The sequence below is a fragment of the Lissotriton vulgaris genome, chromosome 10, assembly GCF_964263255.1.
Source record: "Lissotriton vulgaris chromosome 10, aLisVul1.2, whole genome shotgun sequence".
NCBI lineage: Eukaryota > Metazoa > Chordata > Amphibia > Caudata > Salamandridae > Lissotriton > Lissotriton vulgaris.
Genome location: NC_141698.1, coordinates 585,096,767 through 585,117,892, shown reverse-complemented (window position 1 = coordinate 585,117,892; position 21,126 = coordinate 585,096,767). Strand labels below are relative to the sequence as shown.

The 21,126-nt window shown below is 47.1% G+C and overlaps 1 protein-coding gene across 1 annotated transcript in view; it reads right to left on the bottom strand.

The window, feature by feature from the left end:
• Window positions 1-21,126, bottom strand: part of RRN3 (RNA polymerase I transcription factor RRN3) — a 546,972-nt gene that overhangs the window by 411,328 nt on the left and 114,518 nt on the right. The window contains exon 7 of the mRNA XM_086941427.1: window positions 9,021-9,084. Within this exon, the coding sequence (XP_086797553.1) occupies window positions 9,021-9,084 (64 nt within the window). The remainder of the gene's footprint in view (window positions 1-9,020; window positions 9,085-21,126) is intronic.

The following is a 21,126-nucleotide window of genomic DNA, read 5'->3' as shown; positions in this document are numbered from 1 at the left end:
ACTGCTTCCGACTGGAGTGTGGGCAGACTGCTTCCGACTGGAGTGTGGGCAGACTGCTTCCGACTGGAGTGTGGGCAGACTGCTTCCGACTGGAGTGTGGGCAGAATGCTTCCGACTGGAGTGCGGGCAGAATGCTTCCGACTGGAGTGCGGGCAGAATGCTTCCGACTGGAGTGCGGGCAGAATGCTTCCGACTGGAGTGCGGGCAGAATGCTTCCGACTGGAGTGCGGGCAGAATGCTTCCGACTGGAGTGCGGGCAGAATGCTTCCGACTGGAGTGGGGGCAGACTGCTTCCGACGGGAGTGGGGGCAGACTGCTTCCGACGGGAGTGGGGGCAGACTGCTTCCGACTGGAGTGGAGGCAGACTGCTTCCGACTGGAGTGAGGCAGACTGCTTCCGAGTGGGGCGGATTGGAGTGGGGTTCATATAATAATTGGCCCTAGTGGACAGACTATTAGACATACATTCTGTAGTTACACCTGTAAAAGCAATTCAAATTTTCAAAGAGAAAATAAACACATTTATTCACAACAGACATGGATATCTCATGCCTAGTTAGAAAATAGCATGAATATAAGTTTTCACAAATTCAAACATTTGTCTTCAAGAAGGTGCCCCGGAAGTGTAACATTGTGCTAAAGTGAAGGTAAGTGGAAAATAGCGGAGGGCAGTGAGCAATATATACATCAAAATCAAGTTAAGAGTGCCAATCCAGCCTATAGCATGGCCAATATGTTTTGAACTCTATATTTCATGGGCACATAAGAATCATAATACTGTCTCCAATACGGTGAAGAAGTTAAGTAGCTGTCAACGTTTCGACCCTGGGGGGTAAATGTAGATACTTGTGGTTCTTACTCTGGAAAACACACGGGTCCCCTATAAGAAAGGATACTACCCTAACAAGGAAAACAACTATTTTGGAAATAAATTTTGCACCGGGCACAGTGCTCGAGAATAATGAGTGAAGCAATTAAACCTTAGACCCACAGATCAAACTTTATAAACAATAATATTGTTATATAAAACAAATCGTTTTCCTTTTTATTTCACTTCTTTTTTTCTCATTTAAATTGTTTCAGATTAGAAAAACATATATAAATACATCCATGATAAATTATTCTTTTCATAAAACATACATTCTAGATACTCTTGTACATATTTGAACCACAGAATATTACAATGTATGATATAACCTGAAAAGTATAAATATCTTCAGCTGGTATAAACAGAACAATCAAGGCCAATCTGCAAAGATTTGTCTGAATTCTGTCAAAAAAGACACAACATATATGCCGATAACAACTGTAACCAGTGTTTTTTAAAGGTAGTTAACAACTGTACGTATTAACAAAAAAGGAAGAGTAAGGGATTCTTCACATATGTGAACGGAGGGTACTCCTAGTCCCCGAGACTTGAATATAGTATTAACAAAAAAAGGCGTATCACCAAAAGGACCTAGCAAAGGTTCTAAATGGGATGTCAGAAAAGAAAACAAAAGGATAATTCCCTTTTGTTTAGAAACCCCTCACTCACCAACCTGGTTGGTGACATGCTTCATCATCGGGGTCCACCCAGACGGCCGAGTGCCATCCGGGTGTGCTGCGACACCCGACTACAGTGGAGCTGTTTTTTTTGTTGTGTGTATGTGAAGTGCAAAAAAAGTGATGTTAAAAATTGTCCTGGTATAACTTGTTAAAAAAACTTTAATCATAAACTACTGGACAATATTAAAAACAGAGCGCAGATACTAATTGGTTATAATGACCACGAGTATCTATGTGATTGTTATTTAAAAGGGTCTACATGTTTCAACCTGCAAGTGGTAAATCCCAGGTTTTCGTCAGGACCAGAAAAGGAAAATGGGTGGTCTACACACTCTAACGTGTATCCAGTCCTAGATTCCTAAGACCGCACTACAAAAATCTCAATTGCTTCATGGTGGCAGAGGGAAGGCTTGTTCAAGAAGAAACCTATTAGTTTCGATGAACTTAATGGTCAGAGTACCTACGCGCCTCTCTGATGACCAGAGACTCTGGTACTGGTACAGGTATAGGTACTCTGACCACGAAGTTCATCGAAACTAATAGGTTTCTTCTTGAACAAGATCATAGAATGGGCCACTTTTGCAACTGTTATTCTCAGAAGTCAGACTGCTAAATAAAATCCCAGAATCCTGGAGAGGGTCGACGATTGTCCCCATATATAAAAAAAGGCGACAAAATGGACCCAAACAATTACCGTCTAGTAGCCCTCATTGATAATGAGGCAAAATACTTGCGGGAACTATCTTGGAGGAGATTGTCTCATGGGCGGATTTAAATCAGATTATACCATTGAACCAGACTGGCTTCCGGAAAAACACTGGAACAGCTACAAATATTCTGGCTCTCTCTCTAATGATTGATGCAGCAAAAACAAAAAAACTGCAGCTGCACATGTGCTACATTGATTTAGTGCGGCGTTTGATAACATCGAGAGAGACAGACTCTGGGGGAAACTGGAACAATGGAGAATACCGCAGTAAACACTAAGAATGCTTAAGCTTCTTCACTCTGATACCTGGGTGCAGGTGAAGTTAGGAGGCGGCACACATCTGTCATCAAAAGTCTGTACCACCAAAGGATTCAAGCAAGGGTGCGTGCTTGCCCCAATATTGTTCAACTTCAACATGGCGGATCTGCCAGGCATACTAAACACATGCAACTCCCACTACCCGAGGTTGGGAGGGAAAACTCTGAGTTACCTTCTGTACGCAGATGATGTTGTGCTATTGAGCCGTACCTACATCAGCCTCCAACAGCTACTGAATCAAATGCATATGTATGCCAGGGAAAACAAGCTCAAGATAAATTTGAGCAAAACACGCACCATGTTGATAAATATACACAAAAAGCCTCAGAAGTCTTGGACATTGGGCGGTCAAAAAATAGAGCCTGCTTCTGTCTACAAATATCTGGGAGTCATTTTTGACCAAGACGGTTCATTCTCACAGCAAAAGCGGGAAGTAAAAAGGAGGGGGTCTTGAATTGCCGCCACATTAAAAAGCATAGCCAACCAACTGACGGGACCAATTCTGACTCCCTATCTGAAAGTCATCCAGGCTAAATTACTACCTTCCATCTGCTACGGCAGCGAGGCATTACGCGGGAGAGACTCCAAGAACATGGACATAATCCAGACAAAAGCCTATAGAACAATGTTTTCGCTCCCGTCCTACACATCGCCCACCCAAGTCAGGTTGGAATTTGGATTACAAAAACAAACTCTTGCAAGACAGGGTGCTTATATTAATTGCTGCCACAAACTCCGCTCTGCTACCACCAACACTCTAAACTTGCTGCTATGGCAAGATATACAAATCAGGGACGGATCTCAGGCAAGAACTTATCTGAAGGCAGCCTTGGGGGCCACTAACCTAACAGCGATCTGGGACATGCAACTCGGGCAAAATGCGTTCAAAAAATTGGTTTGGAAAACCGTCAAAACTCTTTCACTATTAGAGGACAAAGAGACTTTTGCCAAAAGAAACCATGCAAGGATGATTTTAAAGTCTTATAAATGCCTAACACCACAACCATACTTCAGTCAGGGTTAACCCAAGGAAATAAAATGGAAGTTCTTAAAACACAGACTAGGGGTCTTGCACACCAGAGAGCATTTTCCACCATGGCTCAGGAGCAATGGCCATGACGCCTGCATTTTTTGCAATAAAGAGAAGGGAGACATACTTCACATGACCTGTCTCTGCCAAGAGCTGTGGCCAGCCCGCCAACAGCTCTTAAAGGACCAGCTCAAGCAGATAGGAACTCGCACTAGATGGCAAGCGGTGCTGGCTTGCCTGAACCCTGCAAACACGATTATAATTTTAACATCATGTCAAGGAAAAGGGAATTGAGTAGGTACGGGGGCACTCATAATATTTTAAAAGGGATTATTCAGGGTCTCAGCAATAGGTCAGAGGCGCTGGTGATAGCCCACAGGTCTGCACCACACAGAGTTGCTCTTTTACCTTGTGCTTTATATGCCTTCAAGGCCGCTTGGATCGAGTCCTTTATTTATATCGGATCAGGATCCTGCAGAATAGAGAGGGCTCCCGATTAGCTGGGCCATCAGATGTCTTGAGTAGATCAGATGCTGCCTCCACCTCACAGAAGTGTATGGACAGCAGGGGGCCTGATTGAGGGGAGAAGAGTTTAATGGGGAGTTGTTGATTTCGCAGACATTTTTGTAAAAATCGCTGCATTTTTACAAAAGTGCCGATTTCGCGACGAACCGCGAAATCCTGGAGGGTCTGTCTAATAGTCTGTCCACTAGGGCCAATTGTTATATGTACCGTATCTTACCCAGGTCCTAGTGATTTAGCTGGGTTACCCCTTGTATTGTAACTCAGATTGGAGAGGGACAGACTGCTTCAGATTGGAGTGGGGCAGACTGCTTCAGATTGGAGTGCGGCAGACTACTTCAGATTGGAGTGCGGCAGACTGCTTTGGATTGGAGCACGGCGAGGGATGGACAGGGAATGGGTGGATTGGATTGGTGTGGGGTGGACTGAATTGAGTAGGGCAGATGGCGGTGGAGTGAGGTGGACTGAGGTGGGGTGGATTGGAGTGGGGCATATTGAAGTGGGATGAATTGGGGTGTACTGCACGATTGTGTGTTGAAGCGTCATTTCAGAAATTACACATAAGAAGGAAACAATGTCACTTTGCAATAAAATAATCCTCATATTTTGAGAAAAGCACTCATGAGCAAAAACAAAAGAAAACATGAGTGAAAAGTGCGAAAAGACTTTGCAAAATAAAAGAAAGTGAACTATAGAAAATAAATCTTTGCAATTGTGTTTGTCCTGCTGGGCACGTTTGTGCCAGTCGCAAGACTTCTATTTGCAGGGCAGTAAAAGTTAAAAAGAACAAAATAGTACCTCAATCACGTTGGGAGCCACTTCAGGAGCAGCGGATGGACACTATTCAAGTTGAATCTATCACTGCTTGACCCTCCTCCACAGAGAGTAACAGAAATGACGTTAAACCTGCCTTGCCGGATTACAAGGCTGTAAAGAAGAGTGCCACGCTAGCCAACAAATGGTAAGCAACGTGTGGTCTCCAAGCCCTTTTTAGGTCTCGCGACCTATCAATGCGCGCAAGCGCATTGAGCGGAGCGAGAATTCAAGTGCTCAAAATGCTCGTCAAACCAAGAGTTTCGTTCGTGCGGTTTTCTTTGAGTTCACGTGAATCACGTGACCAAACAAGCACGCGCATCAGCCTCCCTCCCTCCCTCCTAATTGCATTTTTTTCACGGCCGCACAGCACATCAAAGGGCTTCTCCCAGCGTGTGCTGTGCGGCTTCTCCTCCCCTAATTATTCATGGCTGGCCGGTCGTACTTCAGTTTCCCGGCCGCTCTTGTTTTGCATGTTTTGTATGCATGTAGAACACGCCTATTATGGTAGCTTTCTCGGTTCGTGTTTGTTTTTATTAACTTCACAAACATGAAACCATGACTCGAGCCTGCCTGTATTCGAACCACTGACTGAAAAATTACATCCAGGCTTAGTACAACGCTCGTCTTCCCAGTGGGTTATTTTTTCTACTTTCCCTAAAGCTTGTGCTGTTTCTCTAGTCACCGAAAGAAAGACAGCAGTGGCATTTGTATGGTGTGACTAGCCCTTCGTTAAAGATGCTGCAGTGGACCCTCTGGTACGCCATTTTCTAAGGCTTTCATTTCTTATTGCAAAAAATATTCATTCTCTTGGTGTCGAGTTGGCTTGTTACCTGCTTCTCTTTTGCCGGAGTGAGTCCAACACTATTAGTAGTTGTAAGAAAAAAGATAATTTCAATAATTTGAATAAAGTAGCAGAACGAGAATGTAATGCGAACTTTGCAAACACCCCTGCCCAGAATCTCACAAACACTTAGATATTAAAATAAAATAGCCTGTTCGTTATCATTTGAAGTGATTCGAAAGCTTTTATTTCAACTAGCGTACAATGTTTTTCCCCCCAAAAGCATATTTCCTGTGCATTTTAAATATTCGGTTATACCATTTAAATAGGGAGGCTGGAACATTCGTCCTCTTTGATTGGCTCAGGCACAGTATAGCCCAATGAAAATATTTATGTCATCTGTTTGAGCTTATATTTTAGATTAGAGCTTTGTGTTTCTGTGATTATATATTTTTTTTAAATAATACATTTCGAAAATGCCCTTCTCACTACCTAGTGGGTAATAAATTATAGACTGCCATTTGTCGTTGGTTGTTACAGGGGCACATTTGATACTAAACCGATAGCTTTTATTTGGCTTTATTGGACGTTTTCTTACATTTTTATACGGTTCATTCTTTCTCAGACAACCTTTTCAGTATTCTGACATTTGGATCACGACAGCCTTGTATCAGCCGTTCTCGTAGCCCCCCTGGCGCTACCTATGCTTAATGCCGTATTTTGGGAATACGGTGGCCGTGTTGGGACACTCCGCGTCTGCCGCGTAAAACCCTCTACATGGGAAGGCGTCGCAGCTGGCAAGCGGTGCGTACTGGGCGCAACTGGAGGTAATTAGCACCGAGCCGCCATTACACGAACACGCCGCGGTGTCTGACTTTAGTAGCCAGCCCATCACAGTAAATTTGTGTTCAAACTTCAGCCCCGAATAGCCGAAAGGGGAGCTAGAATGCGTGAAGGATAAACGGGGGTCTGGTCGCATGAAAAAGGTCACTGCCTTAGCTCAAGCTTTGAGAGGAAGGTTGGTTAGTCCTCGGCGTTGCAGAGGGGAATTTCCGTCTCGTTTCCTAGTTGAAGGAGAGAGAAGATAGGTTTTGCTTCACAGCAAGTCATGTCAGATAATTCAGGTGGTGTATTTTTTAAGCCTCGTCTATAAAGGGTTTGGTTGCCAGAACACTTTGAAGTGCAGGGATCCTCCCGAAGCGTTATTCTACCCCGGTATGTAAGAGAGGGCCGCTAGGCGTCTCTTCTCCCACTCCCACCAGCCCCCACACCCGGCCAGGTGAAGTGAAGAGGCCTGGGGCAGAGTCAGTAGAGCAAACAATGCTAGGCCAGTCAAAGCTGAAAGCTAACAGAATATGGAGAGATGCAGCATTATGACCCGGCAGTGCATTTCTGCCATCACTGTCCGCGTGACGCTACATCGTCATATCCAGTCTGTGCCTCATCTAATACCATATCCGGTTGCAAGTACTTTGTGTAAGTGACAAATCTCCTTGACACACGCACCATATAAAGGGGCGTAATAAAGCCTACTATGAAGCGCCCCCTTAGGAGTCATTCACTAGGCCCGGCCCCGTTTGGCGTACAGAAGGTCAGCCAAAGGGCATTAAGGGGGCCCTCCACTAAATATCGCCGAGGATCACACATTCTGCTTTAAACCACTCAATGTATATTTCACTGTTTCTATTAATTCCTGTCGAATGTCGGCACACTGAGAACAGGTATATATACAAATGTATTCCTATAAGCTAAGCAAGTTCACATTCGGGTTTCGCTATTAATTTAAGACGCAATTCAAAAAGATTAAGCAGTATCACTACAGTCAAATACACGGAAAACCTGGAAGACCTACTTGCCACCCCCCCCCAACTTATCGTAGTGCCAAAAAGGTGAAAAATGTACAGAAGGACACATCTAAAAACGCGCAGACCTGCAAAAATGTAAAGGACACAACATTCTCAGCAGGTTCGAGACTTCATAGCGTGAGAAGAGTATCACCCCACATGTTAAGTCGCCCAAAGTTCCCCTGGAAACAAGCACTGGCGTTGCCTATAGGTCTCGCAGTAGGAAAGTTGGAGCTATTACAATTGCAAATAACAATGCCTTTTATTTTTGTTTTCATTTTAAAAACATAAAGGGCTTTGTCATTTACAAAACCAATAGCTCCAACTTTCCTACTGCGAGACCTATTGGCAACGCCAGTGCTTGTTGTTAACAGTGTCTCACAAGCAAGACCCTAAAAACCTACATTCTCCACTGAGTTTTCATCCAGCCTCTCTGAACAGCTGGATATCCTCGCAACAGCAGATCACAGTATTGTGAACCATGTTTGAGCAAGAAGGAGCTAAAATAATGCTCGGCCTCAGTGATTGAGGAAGAGAAACTGCTGGAGGCATCAATGTTGTACAGCACACTGAGAATAGCTGGAGTTTAGGCCGGATGAGAGGCAGCAGACGCTGGCTTATTGGGTGGGTAACTCCTGCTGCAAGTGAAAGACTGGTGTTGCTTTTCCAAATAACAAATAAGGTAAACTGAAGCAATGTGACATTGCTTTTTTTTCTTTTTCTGGTTTTTTAGATCGACCCTTACCAACCCATTTCAAGTATGGAAGTACAGATATTGTGCCTAAACTCACCCAGAAACAGATAAGTAAAGCTAAACAACTAATCAAGACTTATTCATTCCGGCATGACAAATGCAGGTCACAAAAGAACGTGGTTGAAATCGAAACAGTTATGAAAAAAGCACGGCTCTGCAATTTCCTGTGTTCGGTAGTAGGTTATCGAATTGCAAAATTGGGAGTGCTGCATCTGAAAAGCAATTTTTGCATTTGCAAACGCAAAAAGGCTCGATACATCTGGCCTTTAAAGTTTAATGTCGAGACACCTGCGTTCTAAACAAAAATCTTTTACTGACGGCACATTTAACACATTTTCTTTTTTACTGTATTAAAGACTACATCACTCATTCATTTCATTTTTCCTGTTCCTCCTTCATACTGGAAGTCCATGTTTTAGCTACAGTCACATGTAAAAGTACGCTAATGATAAGTGGCAGTTATATCACATGGTAAGCAGCCTAACCCTCAACACAACTGATATTACCATTAATATGGTCATAAAAAAAAATTAAATAAAATTTTTAAAAAAAAATGTATGCATACACAAACCTTTGGAAATAATCCACCCATACTATTGAAAAAATACACAACTTCAAAAAAATGCTTACATTTCTTACAAGCTCTGAAATCAACGGAGAAATACGGAAAACAGTAAGCTGTTTTCTGCATATACTTACGAAGGTACATATCTGGCTATTATTTGAAGAGCTCTGTGGCACGCACTGAAATTTTCAGGCAGACCTATAAATGACAAAAATAACCGTCAAATGAAATAAAGGTCTATTTCGGTATGTTTATATGAAGTAAAATATTTGGCTGAACAAAAACTACATACATACTTGTAGTTTTCACAGAATACAGTAAATCAATAAATAAAACATCTTGAACTATGTCCCAAGTTGTCACAGAGTACATAAGAGCTCTAGATATTATACTGAGTTGCAAAGGAATTTTAAATTTTAAAATCTTTTACTTTCTAGGTGGTAGACAATATAGTGGTGTATCAACAACTAGTCTTGCAAGTAGATATGTTGCCAGTTATAGAGTAGACATGAAACAAGCATTTACAATGCAATGGTCTCGGCATCATTAAAGGTAGAGCTTTTGGCATTGCTCATGACATTTCTTTTTTTTTCTTTAAATCATAAATAAATGGCATTGTCATTTACATTGCCAATACACAGCACTCTGCACTCAACAGCACTCACTACTCTGCACCTGCACTCACAACTCTGCGCACTCACAACTCTGCGCACTCACAACTCTGCGCACTCACAACTCTGCGCACTCACAACTCTGCGCACTCACAACTCTGCGCACTCACAACTCTGCGCACTCACAACTCTGCACTCACAACTTTACCGCCTGCTTTCAAAGAGGAAGCAGTTTCCATTCTAAGGAGCTCTGACAGTCTTATAGTGTTGAAGATGTCAGCAATGTGAAGCCACTTCTTGCCATATGCCCACGGGACATGTCATGAGTGCACGCAGAGCTTCAAAGGGCCCCCGCGCGCCCGCTCCTTTATCTCTGACATCAGACACTCTGCTAATGGAAAGAAAAAGAAAACGGCAAAAACAAAACAGCGGCCACAACGACTTTCGGATTCGGGGCGGGAACGAGGACAGCGGGAGCATGCGACCTACCTCATGTACAACAAACAGCTTAATGGCGGCCGGCGCTCCTGAAATTTTTCGGAATTGGGGGCGTGGTTTTGATGTTCTGAGTGACGCACAACGTCACTGTCTAAAGAACATCAAAAATGACGCCCCCAAATCCGAAAAGGACGGGGCTACATCGGAGTGACTGATCTCTCCTCCAATGGCTGGCCTCCGTTTAGGAAGCCAGCCAATGAAGGAGAGACAGGGCAGGGAGGCGGGACCTTCTGCGCTACTGAGAGTCATTAAATCTCAGACCTAAGTCTGCGCAAGCGCAGCCTTTTAAGCCTTCAACCTAAAAAGGCTTTGCCTATGATCTCATGCCCAAAAATGAAAAATTTCCTAGCTAGCGTAACGGAACGTTTCAATTCTATTAAGGTACACGATGGCAGCGCGAGCAGGCCCTAGACCTTCTTTAGGTGTTGGCCTGCAGTCATTGCTAGATGCCTTGTAATTCTATGGCAGGACCGGAGACGAGGATTATGCTTTTCTTTCTTCACTTTATTAACAGCAGCCACTTTAAAGACAACAACTACTATTCCCATGAATCAAAGGGAATAAGCAACAAAAACAATAGAGAGTCCACATATAGAGTGTCCCATCCAGAGCACCAATCAGGAGATCCCAGGGTGCTGATAGTCCTCTGTCCACGTCCATGCTTCCTCTTTCGTCGCTCAGTCAGCCAATAGTTCCACATCATGAGTCCTGTTCAGTCGAATCTCCTGGAAGAATTAGGATAAGGCGTAAGCGACTGGAGTGGCTAAGGATTAAGCTTCAGGAAATAAATCGTCAAGCATGAACATGATTACAACGGTCACATGAACATCGAATAACATTGAATTTGAACACCTTACTTACCCCATTACGAGGGAGGGAGGCGACAACCAAGTTGTACCCTGGGTGGGATACTCCTCGCCTCAGAGTCCTTAATAGAATTGAAACTTTCCGTTAAGCTAGCTAGGAAATTTTTCATTCTATGTCAGGACCGGAGGCAAGGATTATGCTTGTTTAAAGCTTGCTCACAACCAGTTGAGCCATGTCAATCAGTTTGAAGTAAAACTGCTTAAAGGTAGAGTTTGAAGACCAGTCCGCTGCATTCAGGATGTTTTCAAGACGAGCTTCCAGGGTAAAAGCTTTGGAGGCCATAGCTCCTCTGGTAGAATGAGCCCCAAAGGCTCGTAAGTCAATGCCTGCTTCCTGCATGACCCAACGAACCCAACGGGCAGTAGTGGAGAAAGATACTGCCTTATGAGGTTTCTTGAGCGCTATGAGCAACTTGCGCTCCCCAGGGGGTCGCAATTCCTCAATCATTTCTTCATAAGCTTTAAGGCAGGAAACTACACACAACTTCGGACAGTCCGGGAAAGCAGGATAAGAGACTGACGTTGTCCCACACTTGGTGCGTCGATGTATAGTGAACGTAACACCCCTGGGTGAAAAAATTCTTCCAGACACGTCCAGGGCCCTAATATCGGAAACCTGTCTGCAAGAGATAAGACACAGCAGCATGGCTAGTTTCGCTGACAACTCCTTTCTGGAAAAGAACCTATTCGGTTGCCAGGATTGAAAAAAGTTTAAGACCCTATTGACATCCAACAGCTGAGAGTAACAAGTTTCTGGGGGAAGTGAGAGCTGTATACCTCGCAGGAGGAGGCAAACCAAAGGATGTTCCCCAATAGGGGTACCATCAACCAAAACGTGCCCAGCGGAAATGGCAGACCTGAATGTATTGACTGTCCTATAGGCAAGACCGTCCTCAGCCAGGAATGCCAAAAAAAATTCAAAAATGTTGGTCACATCTGTTGTCACGGGATTGAAACCCTGTCGCATGCACCAACGATATCACCGTCTCCAAGTGGATCGATACCGTTTGAGGGTGCTGTTGGCCCATGCCTTGCACAAGAAAGTCAGCCGCTCCCGAAAGGCCCGGGACTGCCCATCATCCCCTGTAATCGGCCACGCCAGGAGAGCCAGGGAGTCCTGCTCTATCAATGGGTGAGGACGGCCTCCCGGACTGAGAAGAAGAGTCGGAAAGAGGGGGAGTGGGACTGGAAAATCCCAAGAAAGTTCCAGAAGAACTGGAAACCAAACTTGAGACCTCCAGATCGGCGAGGTGAGCACCACTTTCGCCGGCTGGCGAAGAAGCTGGGCCGACACCCGAATTATCATTGCGAACGGGGGAAAAGCGTATCCCGCTTCCACCCGCCAATTCTGGAGCTAGCATCCGTCTGCTCCACCAGAGGGTACGGCCTCCAACTGTGAACCTGGGAAGCTGGTGATCCAGGCGAGAGGCAAAGAGGTCCACAGAAAAAGGACCCCAGAGACTCTGGAGGTCCGCAAAGACTCCCAGGTGCAGCTTCCAGGGGCTCAGGTCGTGAAAATGACGGAAGTGGAAATCTGCCACTTGGTTGCCTTGGCCGGGAAGATACTCTGCTGTGACGGAGATGTGATGGTCCAGGCAGTACTGCCAGAAGTTCGCCGTTAGATCCCAGAGAGCCCTCGATCGCGTGCCTCCCAAATGATTGATGTACCGGACCGCAGAGACATTGTCCATTTTCAGAAGAACACAAGACTGCACTGAGTCATTGGTCCAGCCTTTGATCGCGAACGAACCAGCCAAAAGTTCTAAACAGTTGATGTGTAACTGTTGTCCTGAGGGAGACCACACACCCGCTGTGGTGAAGGAGTCGCAAGTCGCGCCCCACCCGGATCTGCTCGCCTCGGATTCTATAACGATATCTGGTGCAGAACCGAAGATGGCGCGGCCATTCCACGCTTCCATGTTGGAGAGCCACCACTGAAGCTCCTCCCTGGTCTCCTCCGTCAGACTCCCCTTGTAGGAATAAGGGGGGCCCTTGTGAAGATGCGCCGCTTTGAGGCGCTGCAGTGCCCTGTAATGGAGGGGGGCGGGAAAAACCGCCTGAATAGAGGCCGACAGGAGGCCCACGATGCGAGGCAACTGTCTGAGTGAAATCTGAGCCATGGATAACGCTCTTCGAATCGCGTAACAAATTTTCGTTGTCTTGCATGAGGGAAGACTGAGAGTAGACTCCACGGAGTCTATTAAGAAACCCAAGAAAACTATCTTCTCGGAGGGAGACTGAGTGGACTTGTACTCGTTTATCACGAACCCCATGTTCTGGAGGAGGTCCACCGCTGTCTGCAGCTGTCGCGAGAGGGTTCTGGGATCCTGCGCCATCAGCAGGATGTCGTTGAGATAAACGATAAGCTGCATGCCTGACGCTCCATCACCGGTCTCAAATCCTTGGTGAAACACCAGGGAGCAGAGGAAAGACCGAAAGGCATTGTGGTGAACCCGTAGAGCTTTTCTCACCAAGGAAACTGAAGGAACCGGCGATGGGTGGGGGGAAATCGGTTTGGACAGGTAAGCATCCTTGAGGTCGAGGCGTGCCATCCAGTCGCCCGGCCTGAGAATGTCCCGAAGGAGGTGAATCCCCTTCATCTTGAAGTGGCGGTACACCAGCCACTCGATGAGCTCTCTCAAGTTTATTACGGGACGCTGGCCACTATCCAGCTTGTCCACCAGGAAGAGGTTGCGGAGGAAACCCCTGGATGGGGCCGTGTTTCCACAATTGCCCCCTTGAGGAGAAGGGCCTGGACCTCCTGATCAATCAAAACAGCCTCTGCCTCGGAAAAACAAAGTGGCCGTGGAGGAGTTACCTGCAAGAGAGAACCCAGAAACTCTATATGAAAGCCCTGTACCGTCTGTAGACCCAAGTGTCTCTCTTGATAGAAGTCCACATTGGGAAAAAATGCACCAGAAAGCCCCCCACTTTTAGAAGGGAAGACGGGAGAACACTCACCAGAGGAATTGGAGCCACCTCCTCCTCTGCCACCATGGTTCTTGCTCGTCGTCTATGGGTGGGATAGAAATTTCCAAAAACGGGCTTGATCTTGGTATTGTCCATGATTGGAGCCTTGCCCTCTATTCTGATTTGGCCGCCGAACGAACGGCCCCTACCTCGCCCGGCCCCTCGGATAACCCGAGGACGAAACACCCTCCGAATGGAGGTCTGCGCCCTGTCGAAGGAGCTAAAAGTATTAACAAATCTCCCGAGCTCCTTGATAAATGGCTCACCAAAGAGGCCTCCTTGAGCCACCGGTCCCGCTTCGATGTCAGCTATATCCCCAAGCTTAGGGTCAACCTTAATGAGGAGGGATCTGCGCCTCTCAGTAGAGAGCGCACTGTTGGCATTCCCCAAGAATATTACCACCCTTTGAGCCCATGAGGAGAGATGTTCGGGAGAAATGAGGGAGCCCAAAACCTTCGCTTCTTCTGCCATATCCAACATTTTGGTGGCAGGCCCTAAGACGTCTAACAATTTATCTCGACAGGCACGCCAGGACCTGTCAATACCCTTCTTGGGGTCCTTGACAAACTTTTGCAAAAAGGTAGCTATCCTGGGGTCAATTTCAGGGGTGGCGGAAACTATCCCTTCTAGGGAAGGGCGGGGACATTCTGCCCTAAGGCATATCCCAGTGGTAAGTTCAAGAGGACAGCGGATTCGGCTGGCCACATATTGGGCGACCTTCTCGGAGGGAGCCCAGTCTGAGGAACACGGGTGGAGGACATCGTCTGGGTCCAGCATATCCGCACATAAATTAGTGTCCCCAGCAGGTGTTGGTTTTGAGGGCAACCAGGGACGGGACTGTTCAGGAGAGGCGTCCGCACCCCATGGATCCCTAGGGTCACCGCCCGCAGAGGTGGAGGGCAAAGGCGATGGCGCCGGAGGGGGGGGGGGGGGTGGACAGCGGGGCACACCTGGCCAGGAAGACCTTTTTAAGGTGAGAGAAGGCATTGGTACTCGTTCCAGTGTCTCTAGCCCGCTTGGGCGGAGGAGGTTGTGGGTAACTGACCAAAGCGCCGCTAGAGGTACCTACAGAATTCTGTGTGGCCCTGACCAAGCGTTCGCATGATTGATCTATTTTGCGTGACAACCGCTCCTCAAGAGGAGTCATGGCCTGTTCTACGGCCTTGTGGATAGACTCGTCCAAAGCTTCTTAGAAGTCATCCCCCCATGGAAGGGCCGTTAAGAGATCCTCTTCCCATTGCTCATCTTGGTAAGTTTCATCATATGAGGCCTCCATACTGAGTCTATACGGAAACAAGGCCCCAGAGATAGCCAACAATACAAAAGGCTGGGTGTCAGCCGGGATGTGGGTGAGCAGTGCTCACAATTAAGGCTTGAGGCCTGGAACCCAACAGCCCTGGTGCTTGTGAAATATAGAAAGGGCAACCTGCTCTGAAATGGCCCCTGAAATAATGCCTACTAAGTGCCCAGAGCGTTATTGGCCTAAGAATTACAGACACCCACTATTTTAGCAGAAAATATCCGCAGGACTACCTGACAGCAGGTACAGACCGTGAACCGGGCGTTCAAGGGGGGCGTGAGGGCAGACACAAAGAACCTGTCTGAAAATGCACGCAGACCCTGTGGGTGTAAGAGCAGGCAAGAAAGGTTCCCTCGGCGATGCAGCGCTGGGTTCCGTATGAACCGCGGAAGCGCGGAAACCCAGACGCGCTCGCCGCGTCGGGACGTTAGCAGACGCCCTCTAGCTATGTCTAGAGTCCGCCGCGAGCCAGCACCGAGACAGCCGATAGGGAGTTAGGCGCTCCCACGGCCCAAGCGGGTTGCCGAGTAGCGGCGTCCCGCTAAAAGAGAACAAACAAAGGATTTAAAACGTTAACCCGCAATCACGAGATCAAAGCGACCTCAAAGCGAACTTGCACGAAACACAGTCTGGCGACGTGAGTCAGCATTTGAAATGTCGCGCACGCCCGAAGAACCACGATGAGCAGTTGGCAATGCCGATCGTTACCTCAGCAAACGCGCAACTGAATAATCAAACCATGAAAGTCAGTGCAAATAAACAATAAATCACCAAACTTCACCAGAAACAGTTAGAGAGTACACTCATGAAATAAACAATGAATTGACATTGTTTATAAGAGAAAAAAGGAGGTGACTTATCTTGGCTGCTAGCAGCGAAGAAAGAGAAGAAAAGCATAGACATGGACAGATGACTATCAGCGCCCTGGGGTCTCCCGATTGGTGCTCCCGATGGGACACTCTATATGTGGACTCTCTATGGTTTTCGTTGCTTATTCCCTTTGATTCATGGGAATAGTAGTTGTTGACTTTAAAGTGGCTGCTGTTAATGAAGTGAAGAAAGAAAAGCATAATCCCCGCCTCCGGTCCTGCCATAGAATTACAAGGCATCTAGCAATGACTGCAGGCCAACACCTAAAGAAGGTCTAGGGCCTGCTCGCGCAGCCATCGTGTACCCCCTCCCACCGGCCAAATCCTTCTAAGGCAGGAGGGTGCCTATCGATTTTATTTCCAGGCTTGGCAGGCCTCAGCCTCACAGGACATTTCCACAAGTGCCACCTCATTACCGGCAGTTATCAATGCAAATTAACTCTTACCCTTAAACTGAATCAAAAGAGGACTCTATGTCAGTCATTGAGGAACCCTCCCTTCAAAAAGCAGAAGGCCTTTTAGGGTTCTTCTGTTGTTATCTCCCATGGAAAGGGAACACCTGTAGGAAGCTGGCTTTGTACATTTGAGCCAAAATAAGGTACAATATGTTGAAAGTTCTGACCACCCTTATTGAAATACAGGGCTTAAATTAATAATCTCAAATGCTCTCTTTTGTGGTAGATTGGACGGGAAGGTTAAACTTATCAAAGGGTAGTGTTAAGCATTTGATGTACACACTGAATCAATAAATGAGGCGCACACAAGAAGAAATTAGATCGGTTTTAAAAAAAATAGAACGTGTATTTATTATAGAATTTTTAACACGAAGAACTTTGCATTTGGGTAAATACTGGGTCATTCTTGCTGCTGGCCTCTGCTGTGCCGACGTCCCTCATCGGTTGGTTGGTTTGGGCATTGTCGGAGTCCGGCTTGGATTACAAACAAGCCTTGGTTGCTGCAAGGGGTTCGGTACCCGAGGTATTGGTGCAGGGCAGCTCCTGGTATCTACAAATTTGGTGGAGAGATGGATCTAAACTGCTGGAGCACAGTGACCTCCTCATGGGTGGCTGCTGAGTCAGTGGGCCCGGTGGCCAGCAGAACAGTGAACCAGACGTTGCGTCGGTGGCTGCAGAGAAATGACTACTCCACTACCTTTTAGGTACATAACTCAGGGCAGCCATGAACGGTCCAAGATTAATCGAGGATGTGATGCAAGTTAGACATTCAATGACTCATTACAAGGACTTTATTAAGAGGTAAAAGAGAAAAGTTGAAATTGAAATTAACAAAAACAGAAGATTGAAGAGCCTTCTAGGACAGAAATATAACCCAAACTGTTTTCTACATTCGTCTCCTCTAGCACTAGCTTCCTGGTAACACTGGCCAATCAGCTATGTTGCCCGATGGGGCTAAGTTCAAGTCACCTCTGGAATCTACTCAAGCATTTGTGCCTCTTGTTTTAAGCAACACCTTTTCTCTCACACAAGGTTCTGAAAGATAGGCAAAGGGATGCAGAGGTGGAGATTCTAGACTCTCCCGATACTCTATCAATATTGGGCATCAATAATGCCAAGTCCGCAATAAAAGATGTGCTAAACATAGCAATTGGGCCAAAATAAAAGGGTAACCTCAGAGAAACGGGACATAGGCAAATCATATAAACAGAACATACATCCTTCATGCACATCCCAGTCAGGATGAAAGCAAAGGATCCCAGCTAAGGGGTCTGTATGAATGGTTACTGAGGAGAGTTAGTGCACGTCTCTACAAAGGAGTACAAGCAACAAGCATTTACAATGCAACGGTCTCGCCTTCGGAAAAGTTAGAGCTATTGGCATTGTAAATGACAAACTTTTTATTTATGTGTTGGTTTTGAAAACAGATAAATAAATGGCATTGTCATTCACAATCCCAATAGCTTAATCTCTCGCAAATACGAGACATATTGCATTTGTACCACACCCACACACACAGAGCCCCACACACACACACACACACACACACAGATCCCCCCCCCCACACACACACACACACACAGAGCACCACACACACACACACACACACACACACACACACACAGCCACACACACACACACACACACACACACACACACAGAGCGCCTCACACCCCTAAACCACCCACCTGATTCAAAAACCTCACAATGGCAGGACAGCTCAGCGTGAAGTTATGTATTCATTTCAAATTGTGGGAGACAACGGCTTTTAGATTACACCCCCCCTCACCAAAAGGAATGTAAGAAATTACAGACGCTTCTTGCAATGAAACCCTGAAATAATCAATATTAAAGGCACGTTATAAAACCCCGTAGAGACACTGGACCTACTGCCACCACGGCAAGTGCATTTATTAACCTATGAAAATAGCCGCATTAGGGGTTAAAAAAGCACTATCACAGCAGGCATTAAAAGGGGGTGTGATATGAACTAACGAAGCTTAGGTTAGTTAGACACATTAAATGCACTGCAAGACATGAGCAAGGGGGCGAATGCTTCTATCCAAACTAACCGGAAACCCCGCATAGGTCAAACCACGTTTTAATGGTAAAACGAAACAAACCACAAGGAGATGGGCAGAGTGAGGGATTGGTGCCAAGATGATAATGAAGATCCGCGAGGGCTCGACAGTGGAAGACCAAGGGCATGCTGTGACAGCTGTGGCGGGTTCACTGGACTGCGGCTGCTCCAGGTGCGGGATGGGCGGTACCTTCAAGAGTCTACACAATGGTTACAAGTCACCTCCCCCACCCACCGCGGGAGGTTTAGCGTCCCTTATCGGCTTTAACCGTGGAACAGTGCCAGGATTAACGATGCTAATTACCCATACAAGTTGCACAGGCTAAGGGCTCTAGCTGGCATCGAGTAAGCAGACCACTCTGTCGATCAAATAAAACTCCAACTATCGCCAGCTCACACTACCAACAACGCTTAATAGCGGGCTCAGACGGGTGATGTTCAAAGTTGCGAGCATTCGTACCCACGCAAGCAATCAGGAATCCAGGGGGGTGGAGAGGAGAACCGGCCTCACTCATAAACACAATTAATTGCGCTCAAGTCACAAATGACCCCAGTAAGCCAGAAAACAAAGACACCAAGCGCCCATATCTCGAAAAACCTTCATCCTTCGTATCTCGTCTTTCTCCTTCCGCGGGCGCTACCGACCGGATCTCTGGATCCGCTTGTCTCCTACTCCTCTTGCCCTTTAAGTCGCTCCAGTTCGCATCCTTATCTCTAGGTTAAAATACAATTGTTTTTAGCTTTCATTCGCCTTTACATAGATGTCATAACCTTCTGGACTCCACCCACGCCCTTCCTAAGTTTCTGACGTACCAGGCGGGGTGTGCTCCAGTCCGTGAGTAAACACCGGAGGACTAGCAAGGTACATCTTTGAAAATCAAACAATGGGATCCCTCTATCCCGGGACACCCATCAGCCAGCCAGTTCAGGGTACATTCCTGGTGAATGCTAAGGAATCCAGGTGCTACGGTATCTCCCTCCCCTGCCTTTCGCAAGCATGACATGTCTTGACTGTCACCTTAACCCCTACAACAACATCGAAACCCCAAGGGTATGGCTGCGACTAGTTTCCAGGACCTGCCATCCTTCTCCCTAGCACAGAGATGTTGCACCCTGTACAGATCTGCACGTCCTCATAGGCCTGCGTGCCCTGTTATGCTAAGTAATTTTATAGAGCGCGCAGCTGCCCCAGCAAAGGGGCGTCCCGGCGCTGAAAGCGGGCTCAAAAAGGCAGCGGGACTAGCCCACAGGGAACAAATGGGTTTAATTGCCTTACGGAAAGAAAGTAGGCCATCCAAGAGGCGGGTCTGAGCGGGGAGAGAATTCCACAGCTTAGCGGCTAGATAGCGGAAAGACCGCCCCCCCGGCTCTAGTCCGTTTTACACGGGGGACCACCGCCAACAGATGCTCAGCAGACCGTAACTGAAGCTTGGGGAGATAAGGGGTCAATCGAGTGGATAGAATCTCGGGGGGCGAGAGTTTGAAGATTTTAAAAGCAAGACAGAGTGCTTTAAAATTCGATCCTTTTAGGAACAGGTAGCCAGTGGAGGCGCCTAACGGCACCCGACGTAGAACAAGTTCTAGGGAGCCTGAGCAGGACTCGTGCAGCAGCATTTTGGACTCGTTGCAGGCAGTTCCCCTCAGCCTTGTTGACGCCTAGCAACAAAGAGTTGGCGTAGTCTATTCGCGTCAGAATAGTCGCCTGGATGATTAGTTGGCGCGTGGTAGGATCGAAGAACCCCAGGATAGGCCTCAGCCCCCGTAAGAGTCCGAAGCAGGTGCTCGCTACCTTTTTGGTGTGTTCCTGGAACCCGAGGGTAGAGTCCAGCCAGACCCCTAGGTTCTTTACCACTGACTTGGGAGTAGGGGTGCTGCCAATGGATGTAGGCCACCACTGAGTACTCCAATATTCTTTATTTTTCCCCACCCCTTAAGCAGTGCACCCACCACTTTCCGCACGCCCAGTATCTCCATCAACCCCCCTTTCTCCTCCTCCCTGCCTCCATTACCTGGATCCCGTGGCAGCAGCTTCCTCCTCGAGCCGCTATGAAGACCTGGGAGCGCAGGCCCAGCTGGGTCCCCGGCCTCGCCTGGCTCCGCCACCTACCGATGCCCTTCTGACATCCGCCTCCTCACGCGAGACCCGGGGCGTCCGTAGGCCGCGGGTCCCCGGACTTTCCTGTGTCGATGCATCCTGACGGGGGCGGGGTGGTCACTAGCACGGGGTCTCCGGGGTTAAGGGGAGGGGAGTCGAAGGAGAAGTCTGTGGTTTTTGGTCCCCGTCGAAGCGGGGTAGGAGGGGGGCCGAAGCCCCCCCAGGACACGGAAATTGAAACAAATATAAAACCTCCGAAATTAAATGTTTTACCCCAAAATAGTAAAAATAAAAAGCGCTCGCTATCGCCGGAAGGCAAGAGAGGAGCGCTCCACACCACCATGTTTCTCCGAGGTGAAGCAGGAATGCCTCGGAGAAACGCCCCGTCATTTTCGGACTAGGGGGCGTGTTTTTATTTCTCTCCTCTTCCCATTGGCTGGAATGTAAAATTCCAGCCAATAGGAAGAGGAGAGAAAGAACCTAGAAAAAAAAGCCC